The 15,589-nt window shown below is 39.0% G+C and overlaps 1 protein-coding gene across 2 annotated transcripts in view; it reads left to right on the forward strand.

Annotated features, from left to right (window-relative positions):
• Positions 1-6,520: 6,520 nt before the first annotated feature.
• NPG1 (tetratricopeptide repeat (TPR)-containing protein) overlaps positions 6,521-15,589 on the forward strand; it is a 38,985-nt gene continuing 29,916 nt past the window's right edge. The window contains exons 1-5 of one of the 2 annotated variants that reach the window (XM_087662324.1): positions 6,521-6,766; positions 7,146-7,388; positions 7,845-8,097; positions 8,653-9,863; positions 9,994-10,179. In XM_087662324.1, coding sequence (XP_087518450.1) covers positions 7,191-7,388; positions 7,845-8,097; positions 8,653-9,863; positions 9,994-10,161 — 1,830 coding nt within the window. In that variant the 5' untranslated portion in view covers positions 6,521-6,766; positions 7,146-7,190 and the 3' untranslated portion in view covers positions 10,162-10,179. The remainder of the gene's footprint in view (positions 6,767-7,145; positions 7,389-7,844; positions 8,098-8,652; positions 9,864-9,993; positions 10,180-15,589) is intronic. The other variant, XM_087662323.1, reaches the window with a different exon arrangement.

Raw genomic sequence — 15,589 nt, forward strand, 5'->3', positions numbered from 1 at the left:
AGCTCATCCCAGTCATCTTGCTTTACATCAGCTGGTTTGTTCCCTTTACTTTAATCGGCTTTGCTCTGCAACAAGATATTATAGCAAAGCTTTTTCCAAACTGCAAAGTTGTGTGCTCCTTCAAGCTTCTTGATATGCATAAGATGATTATCACTATTGCTAGCCATGATTCACAACCAAATAACTGTATGATAGTAAACGATAGCTAATGGCAAGCAATGGAAGCTCCAAAATCCACTCGATAGTATGTTAGAAATATCCCCAACTATGTAGTAGCAAGAGCATACATCAGTTCATTGCCCAAAATGCCTCAAAAGCATTCTATGACAGTAAGCACATCAATTTCCTAACAAAAATGGAGTGCAGTCTTGAAATTCCTAACAATACAGGTGGTTATCCTACAATTCAGGAGTGCAGTCCTGAAATTCTTGACAATATAGGTAGTTGTCCTATAATTCCGGAGTGGAGTCCTAACATTTAGAAAAAATTGGTCTTGAAAATTTAGAAATGAAATAACCTCTCAAACTGACTGAGATTGAGATGCAAAGATCATGCAAAGCTTCTCAAAAATTCACCATAATGTTATAGCATAGAAACATATCAAATTTCTTGACAGTGAGGTATGTTGTCCTGAATATGCAAGAAACTATCATGAATGTATAGCAATTGACCTGTAGGTAAAGCTGATCCAAAAATGAGCTTTAATCATTGCTCAAATGCATTCTGGAATCAAATCCAAGCATGTAACATCAACCACAAGTATGAATACATGGTATAGAATGCCCAAGACCAAGTCTAGAATCAAGACATAATGCATATGCAGTCAAAATGTCATTCAACCCTGTTATTCCAATAGCCAAATCTCTGTCAAAATGAAGCAAAATGATGACTCTAAACACCCCAAAATGATCTCTAATCATGGACATAACATCTCCAAGTCATGTAGCACCAAATGGGCATCATGTAGTCATCACATAAGTGAATCATAAGCATTATTCACTTAAGAAATAGTTGCTTCCCTGTTTCCAACCACAAATATGTTTGCAAAATGAGTCAAATCCTTGCCAAGATTAGCTCAAAATGGCCTCAAGTCAATGCCACATGGTTCCCAAAGCATCCAACATCAAGATACATCCAAATAGCTATCATATGAGCATCAATATCAAGAGAGCAAGTGCTGCCCTATTTATTACAGATCCGAATACTGTGTATTTCAAACCTAAAACTGAATGTATATCAGCCCCAAGTGTAATACTACACTTCAATGCTCAATGCTAAGCATTAGATGCAAAGTTTGGAGCACAACCATGATGCCAAATGAAGAGGAGCAGCTGATGTAGGTCTTGAGCATGCTGAAAACCAGATTTGCATACCCACACTGATGGCACCTTCAGCCCTGAAGAGATTTGAATGCTAGTCCAAGTGTTGGAGATGATGGGGAGGGTCCCCAAGTGGCCAATGATGAATGTCAACAAGCTCAAATGAAGAGGGAAACTTCAAGCTTCAAGAAGAAGCTTCAAACCTTGCTGCCCTGCCTGTAGACTTTCATAGTGCACTCTTCTTCAACTTCAAGCTCCTGCACTTGAAGAAATGCCAAGGTCTTGATTGCTTGAACTAAGCTCTGATACCAGTTTGTTGAGTTAGCTGCAATGGAGCTTTTGGTGTGTAGAGATGCAGGTTGAGAGAGAGAAGAGATAGAGACACATGATTTGTGGTAGTGGAGAGTGTACTTCAATAATGTTTTAGATAGGTATATGTACTATGTACAACCTGGCCCTTATGGGCAGACACGGGCATTGCCCTTTATCCCAACAAAGGGTTGGTTATTCCTAAGAATTTAGACTCGTATAGTCAAGATAAGGAGGTTTGCGGTCTATGGGCTCTTTCCTTTGACATTAAATAGGTTTGTGGTATGTGGGCTCTTTCCTTTGACATTAAATAGGTTAACATGTCCATTATATAGTACCTTCTAGATTAGTTTTGAAGTTTAATGGACATCAAGTGTCATCCTAATGGGTGCCTTTGTTAAGGAAAATTAAGTTTTGGTTATGATTGTCAAGCCATAAGGACGTATTACTCTTATTTGATTCACCTATTCTAACCCTTTGTTACAAACCCTAGTGTTCTATTCTTTTTATTAATTCCCCTTCATTAACTTGACCTCCTCATCTATCTCCTTGTTACCCTACTTGGACTAGGGAGTGAAACCCTAAATGGGGATGTTAATTTGCCAAGCCATTATTGGGGTAGCTCACCCTAAGGCTTTGCCTAGCTAGAGTTACCATGGTTGGCTTAAGGCCCTCCTAACTTCTCACCCTTCTTACTAATGGCCCTTTACTTTTCCATAAAGGAACATAGGGCTAACCCTAGTGTCCTAGATTTTAACTCATTGACCCTTGGGCTGCTACAACCATTTAATAAAAATTTCCTTTTATTTTAATGTTATTGGCTATAGCATGGGCCCAACTTTACCATCTTAAATTAAAAACCTATTTCCTTACAACCTCTTTAAACCACTATTAACAAATCTTGTTTCACCTAGTGATTAGGAAAGTTACCCTAACATTCATCCTCACTTGGGTCTCTCTCCCTCTCTTCCTCATAAGCTAAGGTTCTCTACTCTATTAGTAATCTACTTCTCCCTTTACTTTTCCGAGTAGTGTATAGGATTACAATTCCCTTTGTTAGATGCAGTAGTCTTTCTAGAATTATGAAATTTCTTAGGATTTCCTAAAAATGGTTATGGCTTTTAATACCTTATTATACACTCTATGCTAAGACTACCCTACATAGTTTATTGGTGGGTCTAGTAAGGTTGGCGTTTAGTGACAAGCATTTTTTTCATAGCTCCAAAAGAGCTTGAATTCTTCCCTAAAAGACTAAATAAGGCTAGACATTCATCCAAAACATGGTTGAATCGACATGTTGCCATCTTTACAAAACAATCACAATTGCATTAACAAAAAAAGAAAGGTTAGAGTTACAAATTGTTTGTCTAGGATGGCCATCATTTGTTTCCCCTTCCATAGGAATTATTTTCTAAGGTCTTGACACAATAATGCTATAATAAAGTTATTTTACAAGATCATATCAACCCTAATGAGCAATAACTCTTCCTAGATGCTACCACTTTCACTCAGTAGTTTCTTGCTTTTAAACAAAATTTAGGGGTTCCTTATGAACATTAGGGCCTTACAATAGCCTATAACCTTATTTGATATTTCTTTAACTTACATAATGATCTCCCAATGTAAATTGGTGAATGCATTGCTACTAGAGTCCTTGGTTATTCATTTCACATTAAGGTTGCATGTTAGTTGAACATGTATCATTGTAATGTAATCTCAGATTCAACATTTACCCTAACTAAGGTTTAACTTTAAGTTTTAGTTACCTAAGCTTAACTTTACAAAGATGTAGATAATAATATTAAGATTAGGAGAGTGATATTTGTAACCCCTCTTAGTTGTATATATCATAATTGTCAAATGAAGAGAACTTGGACTCCATGATTGGATGGTGGTAAAACAAAAGTGTTGTTCGACAGAGCTATGGTTGAAGCCAAAACTAAGGTGGTCAAATGGCTCTTGGGTTCTGTGTCACAAATTCCACGGGCTCATAAATGTCTCACTAATAGTCTTCATCATGTTTTTCAATTGGCGTAGGAGAGCCTTCATATAATTTGTGGGATGGTGGGATGATCATAACATTCAATACTAAATGATGGAGCTATTAGCAGTAAGTGGAGCAATAATAATACACCACAAAAGTGAAGTGTATGGTGGAGAAGGTATATAAGCTAATGGGTAGAGTAGAGGAGGGAGAGAGATTAATGTCAAAAGAATGAAAGAGGCATGATTATGGTTTAGGGCAATAACCATAGAGCATAGGGCAACAACTTGTCAATGTATTAAGTTGACCAACTTGTTAAACTTGGTATAATAACAAAAAGGGTAAATGTGTAAATAATACGTATGAAGTGTCACAAAGGTGTTCTAGTTGAGATGGCATTTTGTGTTTAGTGTTTATTGCTAATTAAGAAGTGGCTTTAAGAAAATGCAAACATTTTGAATTACTTTTGATTGGGCTGCATCATAATCAAATTAGATCAATGCAAGAGGGGAGTGATGATAATTAGGGTGATATCAACTAACATCAAAAGAATGAAAGGGAAGTGATGATGATTAGGGTGATATCAATAGAGAACATATGAATTGCTCAAGTATAGTTACAGAAGATTGACCTTTCTCTATCGATTGAACTATCACTTGTTGGTAAACGTGGTTATTGTGTTAAAAGTTTTGCAATACACTTCTTATTTTCCTCTAACTAACACACATACAATCTATATATTTTTGATGTATTGATTTTTGAAGAGTCTACTTTTGGCCTAGAGAACATACCAATTCCAATATTATTTCTGCTAGAATATTGTTATTGTTATTATTATTATTATTATCTTACTACTATATTATTTTGGTTGTAGGTGAACCTCTAGAGGGCTTTTAGAACAGTACCCCCTTTTCCAAACCTCCATTATTCAATTAAAACACGCTCCCCTCTCCTCTCTCATGTGTAATCTCTCCTTTTCTCTTCCCCCTCCCCTCTCCTCTCTCATGTGTAATCTCTCCTTTTCTCTTCCCCCTCCCCTTTTTAATTAAAAGTGCCCCCCCTTCTCTCATTGTAAGGCCTGGGCTTTCTCTCTCTTTGTCTAATTAAAACCCTCTCCCCTCTCTCTCATGTATAATCTCTTCCTTTCTCTTCCCCATCCCATTTTTAATTAAATTCCTCCCCCCTCCTCCCCTCTCTCATGTGTAAGCCTTAGGTTCTCTCTCTCTCTCTCTCTCTCTCTCACTCATAGTTACCTTAAACTTTCTTTTTAATTAAACATTTTTAAAGGATTTTTTTAGTTTAAAGTTTCTAGACATAGCTTTTCACACTTTGAGAGAGAGAGAGAGAGAGAGAGAGAGAGAGAGAGAGAGAGAGAGAGAGAACCTAACCCCTTTTCCAAACCTTCATTTTTCAATTAAAACCCCTTCCCCTCCCCTCTCTCTTTTTCCAAACCTTGCTTTTTTAATTAAAACCTCCGTCCTTCCACTCTTTCTCACGTGTAATCTCTTTTTTTCTCTTCCTCCTTCGCTTTTTAATTAAAAAGCCCTTTACCCTCCCCCCCTTCTCTCGTTGTAGGGCTTAGGCTTTCTCTCTTTCTATCTCAGTCTCTCTTTTTCCTCTCCTTTAATTAAATCAAACTTCTTCTTAAATCAAATGTTTCTCTCTTTGTTAGATTAATTTTAATTTTAATTTTTAATGAAATATTTTATTTTTTTAAAAGTTTCAAGTTTTGGACATAGTTTCCCACACACTTTGAGAGAGAGAGAGAGAGAGAGAGAGAGAGAAGAAAAATAATAGGAAGAAGAAGAAGGATAAAAAAAGAAGAAGAAAAAGAGAGAAAAAGATGGAGAGAGGGGGGAAAGAGGAAATAGATTAGTCTTTTTTAAATTAAACATTTTTATTCCCATCTTCCCTCCTCTCTCTCTCTCTCGTGTAGGGCTTAGGTTCTCTCTCTCTCTTCCCTCTCCTTTAATTAAATTAAACTTCTTTTTAAATCAAAAGTTTCTCTCTCTCTCTCTCTCTCTCGTAGTTAGATTAAACTCTTCTATTAAACATAATTTTTTAAATTTAATTTTTTGGACATGGTTTTTATACTCTTTGAGAGAGAGAGAGAGAGAGAAGAAGAAGAAGAAGAAGAAGAAGAAGGAAAAAAAGAAGAATGAGAAAATATATAGAGAGAGGGGAGGGGAAGAGGAAAGAGAATAGTTTTTTTTAAATTAAACACTTTTTATATAGTTTTAAACTTAGAGAAAGAGACAAAGAGGAAATATATAATTTGAAAGAGAAAGTAAATAGAGGGAGAGAAAGGGGAAGAGAGGAAAGAGAGAAATAGAGAAAGAAAAAAAATATATAGAGAAAAAAGCGAGTGAGAGAAAAAACCTGAAAGAGAAAGAGAGAGGAAAAGAAAAACACAGAGAGAGAGAGAGAGAGAGAAAGAGAGAGGAGAAGAAGAAGAAGAGAGATTATAAAGAGAGAGAGAGACTAATAGAGAGAGGAAAGATAAAATTTAAGAAAAAGAGAGAGAGAAAGAGAATAAAAATTTAAAAAGAGAATGAAGAGAGAAGAAAAATGAAAAAAAGAAGAAAAGAGGAGAGGGAGAGAGAAGGAAAAGAGAGGAGAGCAGTTGGGGGAGAAAAAAAGGAGAGAGAGAGAGAGAAGAAAAGCAGGGAGAAAAAATGGAGAGAGAGAATCAAGAGGAGAAAAAATAAACTAAAATAGAAGGCACAAAGAGAGAGGAAATTAGACAAAAGGAATTGAGAGATAGAGAGAGAAAATAGAAACAGAGAAAGAAAAGAGGAGAAATGAATTGCAGAGTGCGTGTGCATAGAACGCTAGTTATTATTATTATTTGTACATTATCTGATATCAAAATAAAGTTTTATTCTGAGTTTCTGGCCTAAGTAACTCATGGCTTAGTCCGGTTCCGCGTCAAAAGTCATCCTCCCGCAATCAACAAACAATTCGGAGTCTTGCTGTTGGCCTTTTGTGAAGATCGGCCATCGTGATCGAGCTGAGCCCCGTCTACGGCGAGCCAGGCCCTTTTCCGCCATACGAGTTTGCAGTTGGCTGAATGTTTGGAGGCATTTGCGACTGCACAACAGATTGATCATACACAGACTGAAGTTTCTTGCAAGGCTTCTGTATTCAACGCGTGGTTAGTTCATCAGGCCGCCTTCATAGTCGATTTCTCCTAAAACCTCTTTATTGGTGCACGGGAGAGGCATTATATGTTCAATGTCCTACCTTAGAACGCATACGTTTTCCCGGCATAAAGCATAAAATGTAGTTTGAGCTTCTCTGAAATTTTTGTTCTATTAGGACTTGCATCGAGAAGAAACAGTACATTTCTAGTTTTATAATAATAGATATATGGTGGTGTATTCTCTGGTCAAAAAGTAATGCACCAGAGTGAAGATAGTTATGAAATCAGAAAGATCATCAATGATCACCGCTTGTATGGCCTCTAGTTTAGAATTATCATTACTGTTTTTATAATTCTCTGAACTTTTCCACGTTTTGTCTCACAAATGCAGGCTATATTGTATCATGCTAGAGAAAAGAAGCCTTGTCATTGCAACATGGGACTAAAGATGATGTGTACTTGCTCGAGTGAGCAGTTCAAAGCAGAGCAGGACTCTTTCTATGCCATGGCAGCTGAAGAATATGCAGCTAGCGGTCTTTCTGCAAAGACTATAGAGGGTGAGACTAAACTTGATGAAGGCAACATTGAAGAAGCAGAATCCTCTCTTCGTGAGGCCCTATCCCTGAACAATGAGGTAACTGGGGATGAGCTCCTTTAATTTATTCTTTGTATAAACCAAGTGCCCTTGAATAAAACAGAACATATAGTCTCCATATTTTTTCCAATTTTGCAAAATAAACCCTCCAAGGTTTTTGTCCTACTATCACAAGTGGATGTAGTGTCATAGACCCTGTATACTCAAATCCCTGCGTCCATCCCATTGGACTTTTAGTTTCATTTATCATGTCATCTTCCTAGCTGATCACCCCCACGAACAATTTTGATTTGGTAAAATACAGTTTTATTGGTGCTAGATACCTGAATGCACCAGATTTAGCAGCGTATGAGATGCCATTCATGTAATCAAGTTTTGAAAAGACTCTCTTATAGCTTGTCAAAGTCATAATCTCATGGTGTTATAGTACCTATACTAGTTGATTGCTTCAAGAACAGGTTAAACAGTGAAACCTTATAGTAGCATGGATCTCAGGAAGCTCGAGCTCTTCTTGGCCGACTGGAATACCAGAGGGGCAATGTGGAGGCTGCTTTACAAGTCTTTGATGGAATTGATATCACCACTGTAAGATCTCGAATGAAATCTTCAATTGTAAGCAAAGGCTATCATCGTCGAGCCCGATCAAAAAATGAAAGTGTCCAACCGCTATCTTTACATGCAGCCAGCCTGCTTCTTGAAGCTATATTCTTAAAGGCTAAAGCACTGCAAAAGCTTGGCCGCTTAGCAGGTACTTGTAATCTGCATTGGATGCCATGGGGTGATGCATATGTGCATGGTTGAATGATCGAAATGGAACTTCCAAGTGAGTGAGTGTAATGCTACTAGGATCCATGAAGCTTTTGACAACAGTTGCTTATAATCCTGCATAGTGCATACACCATTTACATGCCAAGTATGACCCCCTGTGATACTGCATTAAAATGTTTGAGAGTGCTACTTGTGCGAAGGTCTTTGTATATACACTTAGATTCATGAAGTAAAGTGTTTACATTGAAATTCTTGAAGTCGACATCACTAGCAATAATTTTCAATAGTGCCCTGCCTTTATGGAACAAATTTCTTGCTTTTTGTAACGTTCCATTGTTAGCAGTGCAATTGTAAATCAGAATATGTCTTCATGAACTGCAAAGAAATCATATAGGAAACAGTGCAAGGAAAACTCAATGCCCAGTAATTGTCAGGAAACTCCATGATGAAGTGAAGTCATAGTTGTCTGTCGTTAGTTCTCATTTCTGTTTTAATGAAAAATTTCAGAATTTAAAGTATTTGCTTCGATTTGCAGACGCAGCTCAAGAATGCAAAAGTATACTTGATACACTAGAATTTGTCTTTCCCCAGGGCATCCCAGATGCTTTAGGTGAGAGCAAGCTACATGAGACCATCAGCAATGCTGTGGAGTTACTGCCAGAGCTTTGGAAACAAGCAGGTCTTTACCATGAGGCAATGTCTGCTTACAGACGTGCACTGTTACATCAATGGAATTTGAATCCAGAATGCTGTGCACGTATTCAGAAAGAGTTTGTCCTTTTACTGCTGTATGGAGGCATAGAAGCAGGTGCTCCTAGTTTAGGTGCCCAGGTTGAAGGTTCCTTTGTTCCCAAGAATAATCTAGAGGAGGCTATTCTGCTGCTAATGATTCTTTTAAGAAAGAGCTCATTAAGGAAAATTGCATGGGATCCAACTGTAATAGAGCATTTAACTTTTGCTTTGTCAATGTGTGGGCAGACTGCAACTTTAGCAAAGCAGTTTGAGGAAGTTTTACCTGGAATATACAGTAGACCTGATCGTTGGTATAATCTGGCACTCTGTTACAGTGGAGCAGGTGAAAGAAAGGTAGCATTGAATCTATTGGAAAAGTCATTGCATCAGTTAGAGAAGCCCGATGACATCTCTGCACTGTTACTAGCTGCCAAACTTTCTGCTGAAGAGGTAGATTCTGCTGGTGATGGGATCAAACTTGCAAAAAGAGCATTGGCAAATATGAGAGAAGAGTCTCATTTTGGCAAATGTGTTGTGTATCACATATTAGGAGTTGCCATGGGCAAGCAAGCAAGGATTGCTTCTTTAAACACTCAGAGGACTGGCTTACAGACAGAGGCTTTAAAGGCATTGCATGAGTCTGTAATGCTAGACGAAGACAATGCAGAGTCTTTCTTTGACCTTGGGATAGAGTATGCTGAGCAGCGAAACATGACTGCAGCATTGGAGTGTGCCAAAAAATTTCTTGACTTGACAGGTGGTTCTGTAGTGAAAGGTTGGAGATTCCTTGGACTGGTGCTTTCAGCTCAGCAAAGGTATGTTGAGGCGGAGAATGTGCTAAATGTTGCATTAGACGTGACTGGCAAGTGGGACCAAGGTGAATTATTGCGAACCAAAGCTAAGCTGCAGGTTGCACAGGGTCTATCTGCACGTGGTATTGAAACATACATGCGATTATTAGCACTGGTCCAGGCACAGCGAAAGAGTTTCGGAGCTGGCAGTTCACGTTCAAAGGTTTGATTCTTAATCCAGCTTGAGCTGCATTGCATGTCTCATAAATTCTGAGTTGTGGGAATGAAGAACATGCAGTTAAATCATAGTATCGTAATGTAATGTATAGAGTGTTTTACAATGTGCATTTCAGAAAGCTACAATGCCTGGTGCAAATGAGTATGAGATTGTAAGTCCAAACGGATTTCCTACTTGGAGTTGTCAGCCAGATTGGGTATTCAGATTGGGCATATCTTGTAATTATCAACATGGAAAGATGCATCTTAATGTCAGTCTGAGGAGGGAAACCTGTTTTACCTAGGATGGTTATTGTTGGAAGGTAAAAGAGAATGATGGAAACATATTTTTATAATTTTACTGCTGCCTTGGTATGATCTTCAAGTTGGAATCTATTTATTTGTTATTAGAGGAAAATTGAGTTTATGGTACTTCCTTTTGGGCTTTCCAATTGCAGCCTCTCCTTGGGAAGTGTGTTATTCTGTTTCTAGATGCTATCTTGGTTTATAGTTAGTCTTGGGAGAGGCACTGTGATCACTTGGGGCAGGTCTCGCTCTTATTCCAAGAGAATCAACTATTCTTGAATCGGTGGAATCATGAATCCTATATGATTTTAATTTCTCATTTAGGGTACATCATTTCTTCAAGGGTGATATTTATAGACCCCAAGAAGGTCAAGGCAATCATGGAGTGGCCCTGTCCTAAAGATGCACCAAAGTTGCACATGCTCTTGGGATGGATAGTGCTTTATCACAGGTCGTGATGCACTATATGTACGCGACATTGCCTCCTATAGGTACCATGAGGTAGGAGCTCTAGTGGACTATGTCATTGGAGGTGGACCAACTTCCAAGCTTTCAAGGAGTTGATTACCATCTATTCTTTGGGTCCTGTGCTGAGATTGCTTGTCTCAATGAACCTTTTGTGTTGATTTGTGATGCTGATGGTCATGGTGTAGGGGCAATGTTGCAACAACATGGCCATCTAGTGGCCTATGAAAGTTGGAAACTCAATGCAACTGAGTTGAATCATTCCACCTATAACAAATGTACGTGACATTGCCTCCTATAGATACCATGAGGTAGGAGCTCTAGTGGACTATGTCATTGGAGGTGGACCAACTTCCAAGCTTTCAAGGAGTTGATTACCATCTACTCTTTTGGTCCTGTGCTGAGATTGCTTGTCTGAATGAACCTTTTGTGTTGATTTGTGATGCTGACGGTCATGGTATAGGGGCAATGTTGCAACAACATGGCCATCTAGTGGCCTATGAAAGTTGGAAACTCAATGCAAGTGAGTTGAATCATTCCACCTATGACAAAGATCTATGGGCCATTATGCATGCCTCAAAGAAATGGAGACTTTATTTGATTAGCCATGATTTTCACATCAAGTTTGATCATCAAGCTTTATGCAACCTGTCACTTTGAAATTGGCCTTTGATAGCTCAAAGGGCAGTAAACCCTAGTTGGCAAATGCAAGATGACAACATAACCAGTAAATTCAACAATTTAATCCTCACAAAGGGGGCATCCTACTCTGCATAGAGACACCTGATTGGCCCCAAAGCTTGGTGCCCCTTTTGGTGTTTCTTGATTTGATGGAGAATTGCCCTTTATTGAGTATAGTGCAACCTGGCTATTGGTTGGTCTTGGCCCTATTGAATGAAAAATGCATTACATGCTGATTAGCCACAAACACGATCCTAGAGAGTGTTTGTGTCCCATAATCCAAACCCTAATTTGGGAGGGCCCATCCATCTATAAATAGACCTATTGCCCACCATTCAGTCTTAATCTTGTTTTTGTAGCTTGCAGGTGCATTCTTTGCTGTCCACACTCTGTTTGTGGAGCATATCTTAGTTTTGAGTTGCTATCAACATGATACAACTTCCTATCATTAGATGCTTCTATTCAATCCTTCTTCTACTTTGGTGACCGTTACCAGCTAGTTTACACTGCTAGATGTCTACTCCGGGCTATATTTTGTTGTTCTCTGTCACCTATTGCCTGCCTTTGACTATTAGCTGCTGTTGCCAATTGTCAAAATCAGTGCTTACTGTTGTGTTTTCAGTGTGTGCTGTCTGTACAGCCTGCCACGCCACTTGGACTCTTAGACAGCTGCTTTTTGGAGCTGCTGCAGTTGCCTTCATCCTGTAGACTAAATTCCACTGTTTCTTTGTTGCTCGTTTGTCCCATTGATCCAGCCACCTACTTCTGCGTTTGTTGCTGCCAAACACTCACAGAGACTGCCTGCTGCATTTCAGGATTTGTCATAGTATGGCACTCTCTTCCGCTCATACTCTTTGCCTTGGTCCTTGAGACATGGGAGTTCGGGGTTTAGTTTTCACCCTTGAAATAGTGTGTTTGCTGCATTGAACATTGTAGTTATTTATTCATTATTCATATTTCATTATCTTCTGTGTTAAACCCTGACCCTAATTGTGTTATGGGAGCACTAGATTGTGCTCGAGACACTAGACTAGATGCAAGATTTGTTACAAGAATTCTGATTTCAAGATAATCCCACGTAGGGGCACAAGGTACAATGATAACTTAATAAGATATGAAAAATCTCACAACCCAGGACCGTAGGTATAGACAATAGGACTCCATAGGATATGAAGGATTCCACATGGGATCGTAGATATGGATACAAGATATTGGAATTACAAGATCTCCTTGGATAGGGATGAACAAGATACAAGATAGTACTAGACAAGATCTCGTACTATGAGATTACAAGGTGACAAGACAACAGGAGTATAATGGAAGACAAGACAAGACTAGATATCATGACTAGATAAGAACTAGAATTGGAACTCGAAGTTACTTACTTGGTGGTCTTGACTCCTTAAGCTCCCAAGATTGGCATTGGCAAGACTGAGGAGCTCTATGGTGAGCCCCTCCTTTTATAGATGTTGGAGGGCGGCTAAAGGTCTTCTAGAGTGTTCCATGATGACATCATTGATGATGCAAGCAATGACATGGTATATCTTCTAGAAGGTTCTATGATGATATGGCAAGGGTAGGTTCGCATGGTTGGCTCGAGGATGTTCTATTAAGAGTGCATTTGCATGGGGTGTGGATTCATATGGCATGAGCAAGAGTTAATCCATACACTTGATCGTGCCATTTTTGTGATATCACCCCCTTCTCTAGCGCAAGTTCAACGAGGAGCGGCTTGGTGGTTTGGTCCAAGTTTCGTTGGATTCCTCTTGTGAAATCATTTAACTTTGAGAGGTGCTCTTTTGAGATATTATGCAGGTTCCCAAGTGTGATCATTGATGTCAGATCCTTTCCAGTGAACAAGATATTCCAATCGACCTTTGGAGATCCTCGAGTCTAAGACATGCTTGACCTCAAATTCTTCACGATCTTCAATTTGGACAGGTGGTGGGGTATTAGATCTCTCCCCCCTTAGTGGTGAGCTATGACATGGCTTGAGCAAGGAAACATGGAAGACTGGGTGGATCTTCATGGTGCAAGGGTGTTGGAGTTAATAAGTAATTGGATTGATCTAGGCTATAATAGTGAAGGGTCCAAATCTTTGGTGATCTAGCTTGGTGGAGGGCCTTGTTGTTTGGAGGTTATGCTTGAATAACCATGCGTTATGTTGTATGCTGGATGTTGGGGTCGATGCTGGTTCGTATAGTGCTTGTATTGATTTTGATCCTTTTGGATTTATTGCTTGACTTCTTGGTGTATATCTGCTAGGTGTTGAGCTTTATCTCAGGTGGTAAGGTTCTTTACTTGATTGGAGAGATGTACATCCATCCTTGGATGCCGGCCATAGTTTGCAAAGAAAGGAGTTTGCTTGGTAGATGCATGGATACTATTATTATAAGCAAATTCTGCAGGGCCAGAGTTCATCATTCTGATGGTAGTTAATGGTGCAACGGAGATATTGTTCCAAGACTTGATTTACCCGTTCTGTTTGACCATCAGTCTATGGATGATTGGTTGTGGATAACTTAACTTGGATTCCAAGGAGGTTACAAAGGCTCTTCTAAAAACTAGATATGAATAGGGGATCCTGATCGTTGATGATGTTGTTTGGGAGTCCATATAATCTAAAAATATATTTGAGGAAGAGTCTAATGGTAACTGCGCCTGTGATGGTCTTGGTGGTTGAAACTAGCCTTCCTCCTTGGATAGGGTGGTAAATCCCTAATTACAACTTAATTACAGCAACAAACAATAAATGCAAATTTGAAAATACAAATTTACCTACTGATCTTGGACAATGCACACCCGATTGGTCCCAAAATTGGTGCCTCTTTCAGTATTTCTTTAGCTTTATTGAAGAAAAAGTTGATTTACAATGAGATTCTCCCAATCCCTTTCAGTGTTTCAACTCCCCTTGCTGTCCAAATTGACTAGCAAGTCTTCAATCTATTTTGCCCCTTGATTCGGGCACTCGATTGGCCTTCACCCTATTTGATGGAGATGGAAAATACCCTAGATTCAAATATTTGCTGGTCCCTCCACTTGAATAGACTAAAAACAGCTTCAGCCCTATTCAATCCAAGTCTTGGAGCTTCCAATTTCTGGCATGATTCTCGAGTCTGCTGCTAAACCCTAATTTTTGCTGCATATTAGGGTTTACAGCACAAAAATCTGAAATTTCTCAACCTCCAAGGGTCCAAATGTTGAGATCTTCGGAGCAAGGCTGTGAAATGGTTGGGAGATGAGAGGGAAAGCTATAGAGAGAGAAAATTCAGAGTTTTGTCACGAAGAATGATTGAAAATCAGTTAAGTGCAGCTGCTGCCCTGCCACAACAGCATGTAGATGCAAAGAATTGAAGAAAATCAGTCATTTACTGTTGTTGCCATGCCTCAACAACCTATAGATGCTGTCTCTTGTTATTGATTGCTCTTCTTTTGCCCCTTGGCTACCTCAGAAGGTCCTCCAATGGCTGCAAATCAGACCAACAGCCTCCCCTCCTTCTCTCTTGCAGGCTGAATTTATAGAAATGCCTCTCTCCAGCCTCTAAAGACGTTTTCCAGTCTTGCATGGGCATTTTTCACAAGTGGCAGCCGTTCTAAATGGTTTTTCCAGCATTTTTCATAATTACATAATAATTTTCAGCCTTAGAATATTGAAAATTAATCCAATAATTATTTCGATGCCGTGAAAAATAATCTAACTGGCCAATAATTAAATTGGCTAGGCAACTTCCATTCCCGAGTGTCTCTGCGCCATCTTTGACCATCAGATTGGCGTTAGGTGCCATTACACACCACTTCTCTAGTGTTACCAACTGACACTTATGGCCAAATGGAGGACCTAGACTAACAACTGGCATCAAATACCACGAAGAACGTGTGTGGCATAACTTATAGCAACTTTTGCCTTTGACATCTTGTGATTTCTTCGGGTCCTGGGCTCGTAAATTTACTTTAACCCCAATTGCACCTCACATGTGCATCATTTACTTAATCATGTGATTAAAAATTAATCCACATGTTAAGTGAGGTTTCAAAAATACATGTCCTCATGACAGCCCTCCCCCTTGAAATCCTTGCAATCGTCCTCGATTGTACTGCCAAATGCATCAAAAGCAAAGTACTACACTGGAATTTTCCATAGGGCATCATAGTCAACATAACATTGCGCATTGTTGTGCAACCGTTGCGTATGCCCAACATATGCTGAAAATTACCAGCCAACATAACATAGGATAAAACTTGCAAAGAATCTCAAAAACATTGCCAGATTATCATGTGACA

Source organism: Lygodium microphyllum, chromosome 21 (assembly GCF_053477565.2).
Source record: "Lygodium microphyllum isolate KBCC chromosome 21, Lygodium_microphyllum_v1.1.10, whole genome shotgun sequence".
Classification (NCBI taxonomy): domain Eukaryota; kingdom Viridiplantae; phylum Streptophyta; class Polypodiopsida; order Schizaeales; family Lygodiaceae; genus Lygodium; species Lygodium microphyllum.